The sequence below is a fragment of the Falco cherrug genome, chromosome 8 (assembly GCF_023634085.1).
Source record: "Falco cherrug isolate bFalChe1 chromosome 8, bFalChe1.pri, whole genome shotgun sequence".
NCBI lineage: Eukaryota > Metazoa > Chordata > Aves > Falconiformes > Falconidae > Falco > Falco cherrug.
The window spans coordinates 15,048,296-15,063,325 of record NC_073704.1 but is presented as its reverse complement, the minus strand read 5'-3'; the positions used below and the strand labels follow the sequence as shown (position 1 = coordinate 15,063,325).

General features: G+C 38.3%; 1 protein-coding gene across 5 annotated transcripts in view; it reads left to right on the top strand.

Annotated features, from left to right (window-relative positions):
* PARD3B (par-3 family cell polarity regulator beta) overlaps positions 1 to 15,030 on the top strand; it is a 413,251-nt gene that overhangs the window by 270,441 nt on the left and 127,780 nt on the right. For all 5 annotated transcript variants that reach the window (XM_055718425.1, XM_055718428.1, XM_055718426.1 and 2 more), the window contains one exon: positions 646 to 880. In XM_055718425.1, coding sequence (XP_055574400.1) covers positions 646 to 880 — 235 coding nt within the window. The remainder of the gene's footprint in view (positions 1 to 645; positions 881 to 15,030) is intronic.

Genomic DNA, 15,030 nt, shown 5'->3' with positions numbered 1-15,030 from the left:
GCTTGTTTTACAGAGCTGTCTACAATTCCCCCTTCTCCAACTGGGAAATTTGTTTCCTGTTATAGACAAGGCAGAGTGTATTGATAGCACCCTGCTGCTCATTCTGTCACCATGGGCTTATAGACCTCAGTCTGGAAACATGTCGTCTTTAGCATGGAGCATAAAACTGCTTGGATCCTGAGCCCCCCAGATAGAATCAACACAGCTCTTCTCCAACCAGACAGAACAGTGTATCTATTTCTTGTTCAGCCGTTAAAATAGAAAGATTCCAGGGAGTGAATGAAATTGTTTTGTTACGTAGATTGGTTATATCAGTCACCAGAATCTCCTGTTGAAGTAAGCTCTCAGTGTGTCAGTTTTCTCAAGCTGACAGAGGTTAACAAGCTAGATTCCAAATGTTTTACCATGTCAGGGGTTTTGTATCAGAAATAATAATTATAAAAGTAGTCACTAAAATAACTCTGTATTTAATTTACAATAGAAATCTGCTTGAAGTCACTAGATGCGTTTAGTCTGCTTTTTAAATTAAAATGACTAAGTGTTGTGCGTCATTTGAGCACTTTGTAGACACTCATGCTGTATTTCATGTGTTTGTATTTTGGTGGCCCCTAGCCATCCTCATTGCTGCTTTTTCATTCTGTGCAGATGGTTTCTCTGATAAGAGCTCTCACTCTGGTCAAGAAGCTCAGAACATGGAATCTGCCCCTTCAGGGAACCCTGAAATAGAAGATGCAGAAACCAAAGCAAAAAAAGACAAAAAAAATAGAGAGAAAGAAAAGAAAAAGGAAAAGGGCAAATCTAAAAACAAAGAGAAGAAAAGGAAGGAAGAAAACGAAGATCCAGAAAAGAAAAAGAAGAAAGGCTTTGGTGTCATGTTGAGGTATGGCATTTTACAAAGCAAAACCAGCCACCCATTCTCAGTGTAACGTAGGAAACAACTGATACTTCCATAAAGTAGTGGAAAAATTATTTCACTTGGACTCAAAATAATGTTTATGTTATTTAAAAAGAAAGCAGTTTATACTTTTACACCAAACTTGTAGCTGTGGCAGAAGACATTTGGCAGACAAAATGTCTTTTTGTGCCTTTGAAATTCATTCCCATATGTCAGAAAAGATTCAAGGTTTCAGGCTAGAAACAAACATGTGTCGGTAGGGAAGGCTTTGTGGGGAATATTTGTGAGTAATACATGACCCACTCCCACGCTCAGACCCTTCACCTTCTATTCCCTTGCTTATCTGCTTCCTTCACAAGCTTTGGGGGGAGCAGGATTGCTTGTTACTGTAAAGTCTAGTAACATTTGCAGTTGCTGAAAACCACTAGCTATGATAAAATCTTTGCTTCACAGCTTCAACCATTGCCCACAGTGGATAAAAGCTCACCATCCTCCCTGCCCAGCATGCAAGTATTTGGGTTTATTCTGTGGCTATTGGCTGGTTTTGCATCTCTGGAATCATCAGAGGATTAAACAAAGTTCTTCAGGCCATTTCCTTGCTATTGCTGGAGAGTTTGGTCTCTGGTGTCTGTTTACTCTATTGAGGATTAAGGTTTTTCCGTTTAAGTAGATCTTTGCAATTAATATAGGGTATGTGAATGAAGTGTAATGGTCACCTGGAGGAGATTAGACTGTATGACCATGTGGTTACTGGTGGCACTGAACACTTAATGTTACTTTAGGAGGTTATTGGTATTTCCTAGCATGCTGTATTGTAGACAAGCCAGATGCGTACAAAAGCCGCAGTCATTCTTGAGGCAAAGATACATTTAACTAGTAACCTAAGAAATTCAGCTGCAAGATCATTCACTTACAATGATACTCACTCGGGTGGTGATATATGAACTCACATTGCAACTTTCTGCTGCTGTATCCTCTGGAGTTGAATGGCTTGTGTTATATTGGCATGGAGGGGTGTAGCTGACTTTCTTCCATGTATCATCAGTATGAACCCTCAAAGTTGTCCTATTGACTTTTGAGCACTGTAGAGATACTGGTAAAAATCGGTAGGTGTGCTTGTTTGCCAAATTTGCATTATTTCAGCAGTTGCTAGTGTTCATAAGATGAAGGTGTGTTGAGTGTACCAGTCTGCAGGCAGATTGGTCTCTTTACGAATGCCGAGGAGACACACTCACACCTGTGCATGGCACATGGATTTGTGTTTGTACTGTTTAAATAAATACAGCTTAACATGGAACAGTAGTCAAAACACTGAAAAAACAGGAGTATGGTTTCCACAACTGGTTTCCACAACTCTCTTGTGTATCTTAAGCTTTATGTCTGTTTTCATTCTTTGTAACTCTTTGGTGTGAATAGGCTGTTGGAAGAGGAGGGGAGTGACACAGAGGTCTGAGGAAAGGATAGGTATTCTGTTTCATGTATCACTGGCAGATTTTGAGTTTGAAGTGCAAAGGCAGGCTTACAGGGGTGCGATGCCTGAGCCAGAGAGAACATGGGATGACATCAGAATCCAAAACAAGAAATCGTAGTTGACAAAAAATCTGATACTGATCAATATGCAAAGCTGGGAATAATAGGTTACCCTTCTTAGTGATTTCCTTTTTCAGAATGTATTTCACATTTTGGTTATTACACGAGCTTTATATATCTGCTCTTTTCGTAAGCTTGTTTTTTGTTTAGATTGATGCTTTTCTCAGCAGACAGTAATTGTTAATAATATTTAGTGTCTGTATGGCAGCACAGAATGGGAATTTCTGTCCCACACCATCGAAAATCTCTACAAAGCCACAAAGATAGAAGCAACAGGTTATAGTGAACAGAGAAGGAGTTGTCTGTAAGAGCTAACAGTTCAGTTGGGAGGTTTTTAGAGGTTCTGTGTCCTCATCAGTGTTTCTCTGTAGAATTTATAGAATTGTTCTTGAGAAGAAATTCCTTCCTGAGAAGGTGAGAGTCCTAGGGAATCCCTGCCATGATAAAAGTGAAAGAAGGGTGATGACCTGTAAAGATTGAACAAGAGCAAACAGTGTGAGTTTACAAAAGAATTGGGGACCATATGTCCTACTCAAGATGAGCAAAGCTAGACTGGTATTTTTTTAGGAAGAAACTGTTGTGGATTACATGAAAAACAAAATCAATCTGAATGTTTTTAAAAGAAATAATTGGAAGCTAATGGGGGAACTTTAGAAGGGGTCAAATACAGACTAAATACTAGATTCAAGAGGTGTTTTTCAAACTGGAGTTTTGCACTGATGTGAGAAGTGACGAGTGAGCATCAGGAGGGCTAGGGAGGAGGAGACTGCATTAAGAAGGGTTGAATGATCAAGTATTTTAGCAACATGGATGGAAAGAAACAGCCAGATTTTTTATGACATTGTGGAGATGAAGCTGGCATGTTTTATTGGTGGAACATCTGTGGAAGGAAAGAAAGAAGCTGAAGATGACAAAGTTGTGAGCTTCTGCAGCAGGCAAGGTGATTACTAATTCTTGGTAGCTTAAGAGAAAAAAGTAGAGAAGTATTTAAAAACAGGGATGAGCTCAGTTTTTGACGTTCTGATTTTAAATTGGAAGGGGAACCTGCCATAGGAGGCATTAGAAATGTAAACGCCGTAAGGGAGCAGAAAGCCGAATGGAGAAGGGAATCTGCAGCATGCCTTTTGTAGATATGGTGGTGGTTGTACTGTGAATCCCCCATGTGGGAGACCACTAAAATGAGGAACAAGGAACAGAGCCCCTACTAGACTGACAGGAGAGAAGGACCCAAGAGAAAAGAAGTTAGGAAAGCAACTGGCAGGAGTTCAGAAGAGGATATATCTGCCTGGGACCAGGCAATGCTATAGATATTTTTTTTTAAATTAGTCCAGTGACTGCAGTCATGTAACTAACTGACCCTACTGAGAGCCAGAACCCCCACACTGTTCACGCTGTTTGTAATTTGTGGGCTGTTTTGTTCAGAGCTCTTTCAGCTGTGCCTGCATTGTGCTGTGTAGATGCATCCAAACAGGAAAACAGACTTGCTGAACCCATGTCAAGACTGGGTTGTAAGTAGAAAATGATCATCTGTGTTGAAAGCTCCAGAAGGACAATGAAAATATTTCTGAGATCTTGCCAGAAAGTTCAGTGCTAATTAAGACCCATGCACTTTCTGGTGAATGACCAGGGCTGTTGTGTAAAGGACAAAGCAAAGTAGAATTTGAAGCTAAAGCAACTGCTGGAAGAGTTGCACTTGTCTACAGTGGGACTTTTGTGCTGTACCTGCTGGGTCACATATATAACAAGTTTTATCTTGATAGTATGTCTGTGTGGGTTGTCTTGTTTCTGCCCTATGATCAATAACAAAGCATTTCAAGATATTAAAACCAAACCCAAGTATTTATCTGTAGCACAAGAAGTGTTGAGCTTTAGTCTTTTGCATCTGAGATTTTTGAACATATTGGAATTGCTACTGCATTGGTTTTTTTACTTTTTTTTTTTTAATTTAACAACAGAAAATAGCAAAGCTGTTAGCAGTTGCTAACAGATTTCACTTAGAGCCTCATCTGTTGCTCAGCTGCTATTTACTTGTAGTTCCTGGTCTTTTTTTACACATACAAAAAAAAAAAAAAAAAAGAATGATTGCTTTCTTGCTAAGCTTTTCCTGGATTGAAGCTTTATTTAGGTGACTGTGATTCAGGGAGACCATCAAGAAACCATGTTTTTATTTTTGTAATCATTGTTTCTAAAAATGTCCTGTTGTTTCACCCAGTGTTAAGTGGAACTCTTTCCTGTAGCATTTTAATGGCTGTGGCACTTCGCTCAAAGTTAGTTGATATACTGGAGATTTGAAATAAATATGACACTGGTTATTACTGATTAGTTAAGTCTCTCTAATCCAAAGTACTGTTTTACTGAGGTGCAGACTGCACAGTGTTTGTGTTCGTGTTTGGTTCGTTCTAGTGCATATGTTGCTGCCTTCGTACTGGATATGTATGTGTGTTGTCCAAAGAACAACAGAAGTTGACTCTGTTGACTGTATGTAACATCAGCTAAGGAGCATTACATTTTACTCTGATGTTGTCTGGCACATTGCACCATCATAGCTCACTAAGTAACCCACCACTAGACAACAGACAAGTAAATTGATACTGTCGATCAGGAAAACAGCTATATTCAATACTCTTATTACTGGAGCTGTGACTAAACATATACTGCAGTCCCAGGAAAAAGCCAGTGTCTAACATCTATGCTGAAACTCTTTTGAAACAGAAATAATACTTAGTTCTATGCAGGTACATAACAGCAGCAAGGTTATACAGTGCCAGACTCAATTCTTGGTTCATCTCCCTTTTGTTACATTGAGCTGACTGATTCTTGCAGTGCACAGTGAGTCTTGAGGAGACTGCTGAACCTCAAATGAGCTTCCATGTATTTGTTTTTTGAAGGTGTTTTAAGTTTTCATGAGAAATACTATAGTGAAACAGCTTATTTATGCCTTTGAATAAAGGTAGTGTGTAGTGTCATTGGTTTAAAACAGTCAAAAGCCTTGTGAGGTGGCTCTGTTGGCTCTTTGGAAGAGTTGGTGCAGCGTGTTAGAAATCCCTGATGCTGAGCTCTAATGCAAATTACATTATCACTTAGCACCAGGAATGCAAAGCTGATCTAACTAAGAGGTTAATAATAAAAAAAATTATTCCCCAGTTTGCTAGGTGATGAACTCTAGATTTTAAATTTGTGATCTATGGTTATTTAATGGCCATTCTTTGAAATACTATCAAAATATTCTTTTCTAACAAAAGTAGGCTTTGTGTTGGTTTCCAAATTAAGTTGATGAAAGACTGAACCTTTAAATCACCGGAGAACTGTGACCTCTGCTGTGCAGTGCTGCTCTGTATCCTAATCCCATAGCAGTTGTTACAGTCCTGGCATATAATAACCATAAGTCTACTGCATTCTCACTACCTTTTCCAGAGAGTGATTGTAAAAATTCTGGGCAGCCCTTTCAGCTTTATGGGTATGAAGGTAAGTTGGCTAATGGACTGCAGCCACACCAGTGGCACTTTAATAGGTAGCTCCCCCAGGCAGAGACCGGTAGGCTGAAGTAATATTTTTTTGTGGTATAAAAATCTAAGAGCAAGTATGTAATTGATGACTCAGAGTAGAGTTTTGCCAAACTGGAGTGCAGTGGGAGAACACCCTCTCATTCAGTCTTTATTTCTAGGGTGGATTCAGCGGAAAAAAACCAACCAACCTTCTTCTTATAAGGCAACTCTTGTCAAGTTACCTTCACTAGTCCACTAGCAAATATTTTCAAAATTAGTATAGGTGAGAAAATGCCTATCCCTCACAAATACTGCACATCAACCATGACTTGCATGGTTGTGCATGTATACATGTAACTGTAAGCCCAGGAAGCAAGAATATATACATGTGTATTAGTTACATATGCTTTTTCCTTTTCAGAAAGAGTGTGCTTTCCCACATAACAGTTCACTTAAATTATTTACCTTCCATTTCATAATATGAGGCATGAATATTTTATTTTTTGTCCCCTTAATTTGCCAATTTTCCTTTAAGCTAAGTGCCTTAGTGATTTTAATTTTTCATTCTAGTTGGAAGACTGAAATGACCCTTTTTTCATTATTACTATTATAGGCCTTCTGCTTAGAATGATACTTTTTACAACCACCACTGTTGAGCCTGTAATAGTATTGCAGAGTAGATAGCATAATGTACAGATACTGACTTCCATTAAGTATTGCACTATGATAGCTTATGGAGAGATTTTTTTCTGCTCTGTGTTGCCCTAAGAAGTTAGGCATTGTAGAAAAGTTAGCAATGCAATGAAGAAAGAGCAAATAATAAGCTTTAGCTGGAGAGAGGCAGTGTATATAACTAATGTTAATTTATATGTCTGTACATATGATGCTGGAAATCAGTGTGGACGTGGGTAGATTACAAAAAAGCAAGACTAAATTATATTTTAATTAGGCTGAAGTTGGTTTGGAACTTTTTGTCCTCAATAGCAAAATGATCTGAGATGGATTGTGCTTGTGTATTTGATGCCATCAGTTAACAAGGCAGTTGAGCTATTTAGAGGCCTTGATTTCCTTTTGTCTAATAAAATCCCCACTTTTAAATAGGTAAATTTAGTAAATAAAACTTCTGTTTCCTTTAAAGAGCACAAGAGCATGAGGGAGAGAAGATACCTAATCAATTTAATGTATCTCAAGTCTGTCAAGTATTTGAAACTAAAAAAAGACAAACACTTTGATTTATATGTATCACTTTTTCTTTTCCTCTACCGTATTAATTCCTCCTTAACTGCATTCACAGTCAGACTAAAACAGAGAAAATAAGGGGAATTGTTCTAAAAATGATCATGTGGACTGCCTACTAAAGGCTTATTTGTTTAATTAAGCATCTGTTCTCCTCTTAATATGCATGCATAAATCTCATTAACGTTAGATGTATGCAAGTGCAGTGAAGAAGAATAGACCCCTCGCTCTCATTATTGAACTTGGATAACAAGATTTATATTTACTTAACAGATCAGAGCAGAAAGTTCCCTCTGACTATTTAAAAGGACTGGAAATTACAAACTGTTTGCAAGGAGCGTGCTTTTTGTGAAATAGTTGCATGTTCACTTCAAGTTCAAATATCATTATTCAAGCCATTACTAAGCAAAAAAAAAAAAATAGGCAGTTTGGTGGTGTGCTTTTTTCTGGAAGGATCAACTTTGTGCACTAAGTTCTGTGATGTGTCTACTTATATGTATACTTGCCTATTTGATATTGACCTGTGTGCATGCCACACCTGCTACAATAAAAGTAAACTCCAGGTCTTTTCTTGAGGTGGCATATTTCTTCAAAGTGTCTGTCTCCCCTCTCCCAAGAAATGCCTTCTGCAAAAAAAGTCCTAAAAAGCAAAGTATATTCTTCATGAATACTGAACAATGCAGCAGTGTGTTTTGCCTTCATTCACTATAGCTGGCTGTTACTTGTTCTAAGATCCATCTCTTAGCTGAGGATAAAACTTGAATTCCAGATTTTCCTTATAAGTTACGGTACGTTGGGTATTTCTATATGTAGTATAGATGCATTATGGTCAAAGATCCTTAAGGGTTTAAAGTCATGCGCACAAGAATTTGCATTAAGGCTTCCTGAGCTTCATTTTAACCAATAAAAACATATTTTTCTCAAGAACACAGTGCGGAGTATGAGTTCTACCTTGAGACAGTAAAACCAGCAGTTCTGGTATTTCTGTTTCAGTGGTTCTTGTAACATGAACTTGGTAAAGGCGGGGGTGGGGGAGGCGCGCTCCTGACAGATCCCTTAACTACAAAGTGCTGGCAGGTGCCAGTTTAATAGGTGCTGCCATTAACAGCCATCTGTAGAGAAAATGAAATGTGCTCATCTCACCAAATTATGATTTATGCCAGACAAAGCAGTCAAACCAAAGTAATATTTATATTATAATGTAGAGTCATTGATTAAATGCACATGGCATATCAAATTCAGTTGACATTTTAAGTTGAAATGATTGCAGACATGTAGCCATTTATTTAACTATTACTTTAAAAAATGTGTCTCTACTTGTTATTAATAGAAGAAAGTCAGACCTAACCAATATTTCAATAGGCTGACCTTTTGTTTTGCTGACATATAAAAGGAACAAAGCTCCTTTTGGGGTAGTCACAATTTCAGAGCATATGAGGTATGCCAGCTTCAGAAAAAACTGACCCCTTTGAACCGTTTTGTCTCTCTCTTCCCTTTTCTCTTCCCTTTTCTTTTCCATACAGGACTTTTGAAAGAAAATGGATAAGAGATGGTTTAGGAGATAGGAGAAGAGTCTGAGAGAGGCTTTGTTTAGAGTGCCTACTCTGCTGCTGATTTCTTGGGTAACACTGGTTAACTCACTTAGCTGCTCTGAGTCGCAGTTGTCCTTATATACAAAAGTTATCATCAGTGTTTATAAAAAACAAAAACCCCAGCATTTTCCTGCTTCATATGATCATTGTTCAGATAAATCTGTTAAAAAATAAATACATTTAAGAACTAGTCTGGCTACTCCTGTAAAAGTATAGCAGGCAAATAGTTTTGTTTTTAAGAAAATTGAAAAGAAAAAGTAGTAAGCTTTCGTGTGATTTTTCTCATACTAATTTTCTTATGATTTCTGGGATTCTTCTTTCTCTCTCTGAGGGCTTCTTTACTGTCTTTCCTTTTACTTCTTTCCAGTGATTCCAATTTTTCTCACTTGCTAACCTGTTGCCCAGTCTCTTGTTTCCATTCCTTCTCTCCATTCTCTTTGTAACCTTGTCTCATTGTTGCTCACCTTCCCATCTGTTTTTAGCAGACTTTGATCTGTTCTCTTTGGAATAAATAAATAAATAAATCAAGCCTAGCCCAGTTTGCAAGCTCAGCCTTCTTCTGTTACACTGTTCTTGAGAACTGTTTGACAGAATACTGTGTTGCTCACCCTTACCCATTCTTGCTACTGTACATGAGGTGCCAAGCTAGGGGTTCCTCCTCCTCTCTGTATGATCTCCTAGCTACAGATATGCTTACCTTTAGAAATGCGGTTTGGAATATAATGCTTCAGAATTATAGTTGACCTTCTGTCTTTTAGCCTTATTGCTAGAAAAAAATGATCTGTCATTTCAAATTTAACATGGGCAAACTCATTTTTTTTCTCTGCAGATTGTTCCTCTTTATGTGCTTACTCTGTCATCATGGAAACAGACAGCATCTTTCCCCTTGCGCAAAAGCCCCTACATGGGATGTCATCTTTCAGTGAACCTTAAACCCACTTAGTGAGGCAGTGTCTAAAATTTGCTCACTTCTTAGACAACACACTGACCATGCAAAAGAAGTTTCTTCCCTTTCTGCTTGGACTCCTGTTGCTTCCAGGTTATGTCAGTCTCTCTCGTGCATCACACGGCTCGGTGGTCATTCTGAGTACTCTCGCCTGCCAGCACAGCACCAATTTTGTCTCTTTCCCAGTTTGATCAGCATTAACAGACCAGTGTAGTAGCATATTGCTTTGAGCAACCATGAACACTTACTGGCCCGCCTGTCTCAGCAGCACTCTTTCTACTGCAGCATGTCTGGGCATAAAGGATTTTATATAGCACTTCAACTTACCGAAGATTTGCCTCTGCTGTAAATCTTCCGTGATGTGTATGAACATTGGCAGGACAAATGAGTGATGAAGTAAGGCTTTCTATCCTTTCCACCCCAGTTCCCGCTTTCTATCTCTGTCCACTAGTAGTAAGAAAAGCTCTTTTCAGCTTCCTGCTCTGCACTGCATTTGGCTGTGCCCAATGCACCTTTGCCGCTCCTCATTTGTGCGGAGTCTGTTAGGGTGTGAATGCAGAGATACCGGATTGATCCCTTACCCAGCAGTTCCTGCTCATTTCACTGTTAAGTTTGGGAGCCAACTGGAGTTAACTGCTTCTTCTTATCACCTCCAGCCCTCCATCTTGTGGTGATGCTTGTTTGACGCCAGGTTTCTGCCCTTGTTACTTTCTTCTCTTCTCTCTACCCTACTCTGCACCCCAGGGTCTCTCGTCTTAGCTGTTACCTGTCACCCAGCTTATGCAGACCCTTGAGTACTGAGTTGTTAGTTTGGGCTCTGCCCTCTGTGTATGCTGCTTCTACTCTGCACCTTGAGATGAGGAGCAACTGCTCTCGTTTCCCAGCGGTCGTGATGCTGCATGATGTTTACCATAGGAGTTAATTATGCTATTGAGTGTTCCCCTAGCAGAAATATTTACATTCAAAGAACCTTCCCCTGCTTGCTTCCTTCTTTCAGTGGAAATGACATCTCTAGGGTCTTGGCTTGGACCTGGGGCATTTGAGAGAATTTGATCTTACTCTTTTGAAGTCTGAATAATTCCTAGTGGTGAAAATGAAGATGTCTTTTCCCTTTTCCCTTTCTGTTCTTAAAAATTACCATTTCTGTCCCTTTGTTGTTGTTGTTGAAAAGAAACAGTAAAGAATGAATAAAAAAGGAACGTGGGCAAATATAAAATGGTAGCCAAATGCTGACATGACTAAAACTATCATCCTCTGTATGTGTATATATTACATACACTCTGAGATACGTGTCACCACTGGTTTAGGAGTTAAAAAAATTAAATTCAAGACTTAAAGGTTGGCTCACAAGATGAAAATTTGTCTGTGTGTATATGTAGTATTGGACACGCAGGCCACTAGGTATCTGCTATAGTTCGTTGGCATTTCACTTCTGAAGTAATAAACTATGCTTGTGCCATTCATTGTCCCTTATTTGAAAGTAGTGAATACCCATCCTCACACTAACCCCAGATTATCAGGTTGGTTAGTAATAATATGTAAATAGAATTGTAAAGCTATTTTCTGGTGGCACAAGGTCACCACTGCTGTCTGTTCTTTTCTTTCTAGCCAAAGAACCCTACCGAGTAATGAGTCGGGCATTGTTCATTCTACCTCTGTTGTCTTTTTCTTTAGCTTTTTATCCTCTAATTTGGAAATCTGTATTACAGTAGCTTAGTATAACAGACATCCTAATGTTCTGTTTTTAATTAAAGTGAGATTGAGGAAATAATTCAAATAAGTTAGCTGTCCTCCCCCCTGCCATCCCACCCTTGTTTTCCATATCTTCTGCATTTGGCAGTGCTTGTTTCCATTCACATGCTCTTGAATTGTTCAGCCTCCCTAACAGATAGTGAGGAGGGACTATCAACGAAGCTCACTTTCATTCATTCAGTCTTCTTAGCCGTACATGTTATTAAATTATTGAATTTTGTCTGTTTTGATGCAGTCTGCACTGTAAAATACAATTCTTAATATAAAAACTTTGTCGAAATGTGAAGATTTCACAAAACCAAACTGCAGTGCTCTTGAGAAAAAATTTCCACTATACAGCTGCAGATCATTTTACTATGACTGGAATGTATATACATACAGCAGAGAATGAGTGACTTGATCTAAATTACTCAAAAAGAAATTAGCAAATATTTCTTTCCTTTAAAAAAGCACATTATTATAGGTGTAAGTTCTGCAATAGGGTAATGTACCTCTTCATCTCTGAAGACTTCTACCCCATCTTTTTCTTAATGAATTCCTATTTAGGCTATTTTAGCTTGCTTGTCAGTTGTTGCTTCCCATACAGTCAGTCATCTGCAGCAATGGAGAGGGTGCTGTAGGCAGGCTTTGGGAGCTCTGGGCTGAAATGGTTTGGGAAGATACGTAGAAAAATTTCTAGATATAGTTCTGCTTTGAATTCTACCTACCTACAGCAGTAATGCCAGCTGCTTTGTTTCTACGTGTGAGATGTTAGCTAATTTCAGTAGTTACAAAGTGGAAGTTTTGGTTATGTATACGTAGTGTGAATGCTTGCTGTTCTATACAACTAGTGATGTTCTATAAGACCACAGTCAGACCTGTAAAACCTATCGTGCTGATTCTCTGTAAACTGCATGATTTGTTAATTTGCCTGTGAAGTATGTTGCACCCAGTGAGTGGTGAAAACTGATTGGGCATGCAAGCTTGCTGATTCGGCGTGGATAACTCAGCTTTAGTCCTCAGCTAAATTTGTTTGTTTTAATAAAAATAAAACCAAAAGTGAATTTGGTTTTATTGCATCTCCTGCACGTAAATTACTATTAAAAAAATCTGTATTGTGGAGATATTTCAGTGTTTTACAAAGACTTACATGTTTGTGCATGCTTGGAGGGGAGGAAAGAAGCCCCCCACACAAAATATGTGCTCTAGCACTAATTAGAAGCACACCAAGTTTTAGGCATCCCTAGGTGTGCTAACAAAAATATTCCGATAGCAGTACATTTATTTAGCTCATCCTTCACGTTTATTCTGGCTTAAAATCCAGCTTCCTCTGTTTTGTGGGGGTATTCAGGTTGGAGAGAATGCGTTTAATCTTTTTGAGGTTTAGGCTAGAGTTTAAAGAAATTGAAAGATGATGTGCCTGTCATAGTGGGCAGAAAGATCACTACTGGCCCTAGACCTGCTGCAGAAAACTTGAAATATACCACAAATTGCTGTCCATGAACTGTGTGTGATTGGAAGTGGAGCGCAGACAAGATGATCTTTCACTGGGAAAGATTTAAAAAAGAAAAGAAAAAAAAAAAAGACAGACGTAAGAAGTAACCAACAATACTAGAGTTGAAAAAAAAAAAAAGTGCAGATTGAGGTTCAGAATAACTGAATAGTTAAGATTTACCTCAGCAGTTTAATAACTTCTTGAGAACTCAATCCAGCAGAGTAAAGCAATAAACTGTAGCTGTATTATATATGCTTCTGTCTTCTTTGCTCTAGATCTCTATTAAAACAATGCATTTGCACCGTAGTAAAAGGTTACAGCGAAGCTAAAATTAAAATACATAGGTGACTCTTTGATTATGTGTATAATGCACACATCACATGGAAACTAAATTTTTTTCTACCTTTGCTATTTTAAGCTGTTAGCTGTATTCTTGTATTTTTATGGAACTGGTGGATTAGCACATAAATCTTTTAAAGTATTGTATAATTAATTTCCAGAATAGCAAGTAAAGGCTGGGTCTGTCTTTTTGACAGGCTGTTTCTGTCTCTACAATGAGAACAGCAAAAGGTTAGGAGAGGAGGTGGATTTATGTGTTTGAGTACTATAAATACTCTAGGGGAGGCGAACAAGGGGGTGCTTAAGGGCTACATAAGCTAAAAGGAGTTTCTTTACAGTAGAATAGTCTCGTCACATCACTACATATCTCACTCATCTTCTCAAGGACACAGAAGCACTCAAACGCATTGAAACAGCCCATGTCTGGAGAAGAGCATGTTTAACAGTGTTGTATTAATGGCTTCGTGGGATACCAAGGCCATTGTTTATCTTGGCTGTTCAGTTTATTGTCTTTCTCAGTCTTTGTTTATTTTGTGTACATCAGCCATTCCCTGAGTATCTTGGGACACAAATTGCCTATAATAGATCAGATTTACTGGTCAAAGGTTAAGTCACTCTCATGAGGCTGCTTGCCTGTGATAGTGTTGGTTTCTCTTGGCTTTGATAGTGTATTTATTGCAGTAATATTGTAATGTCTTCACACAATCTTTAAAGCTCAATAGAAGGTTCTAGTGTAGCTGTTCCAGGTTGGTGACAGCTTGGTGAATTTGGGCTGTCATTAACTCAAGCAGATTTCTTTGTGAGGAATCTTATGTGTTATATTTGGAAAATGCCAGTCAGATTGAAACTGAGATTGCTCTCTTCTGTAGAGAGAAATCTTTGTCTAGGGGGACTAACGCTTTATGTTGTCCAGCAGTGTTTAGATCTGCTCCATCTTGTAAGTTTCCACAGAGCTAAATGGAAAATTATGTTGAACATCTAAGTATCTGTTTAATAACCACTATGCAAGGCAGATGCAGACCTAATACAAGGCTACAAATAGAAGTTTGATACAGAAATCTGTAATATAAATAAGAGGAAATTTCATATACAGCAAAGATCAGAGGAGGAGGAAAAATACAAAGTTTAATTGGTTGCATAAAATTTCTTGCTAATTTATAAGCTAAAAGGAGAAGATTGTAAATGGAGCACTGACATATGAGGCTTCCACTGTGTTTGTAAATATTGATTTTAAAATGAGCTTTAAAAAGCAATTAAAAAAATAAATTGTTGGTAGCCTTCTCAAGGACCCAATTTCAAAGTCTGACCAAACAGAAGAGAGGGACACCAAAATAAAACGTCAGGGAGGAGGGGAAAAAAAGAACCCAGAAGGCAACTTAAATTGCTGTAGTGTCTGTATTCAGATGATTGAGCCATGAGATATAATTAAAATTACCAAGTGGATGTTGTTATCAAGAATGAGACAGTGAGGCTTAAACAGAATTTCTCTGAATGCATATGGGGAATTTTAGGAGGAAGATAAGAAAAAGAACAATCTTGCTGTCAGCTATAGAGAAGGGTATTTGCTGCAGAGCAGCTCAGGCTGTGGGCATTTTCCAGAACCTCTGGGTACCAAATTTCAAGGATAACCAAATGTTCTATAAAAGTATCTTGTGATCAATTGTATCGAATGGTACAGACAAGTTGCATTGAATCCACAGAGATGACAATCCATTTGGCTG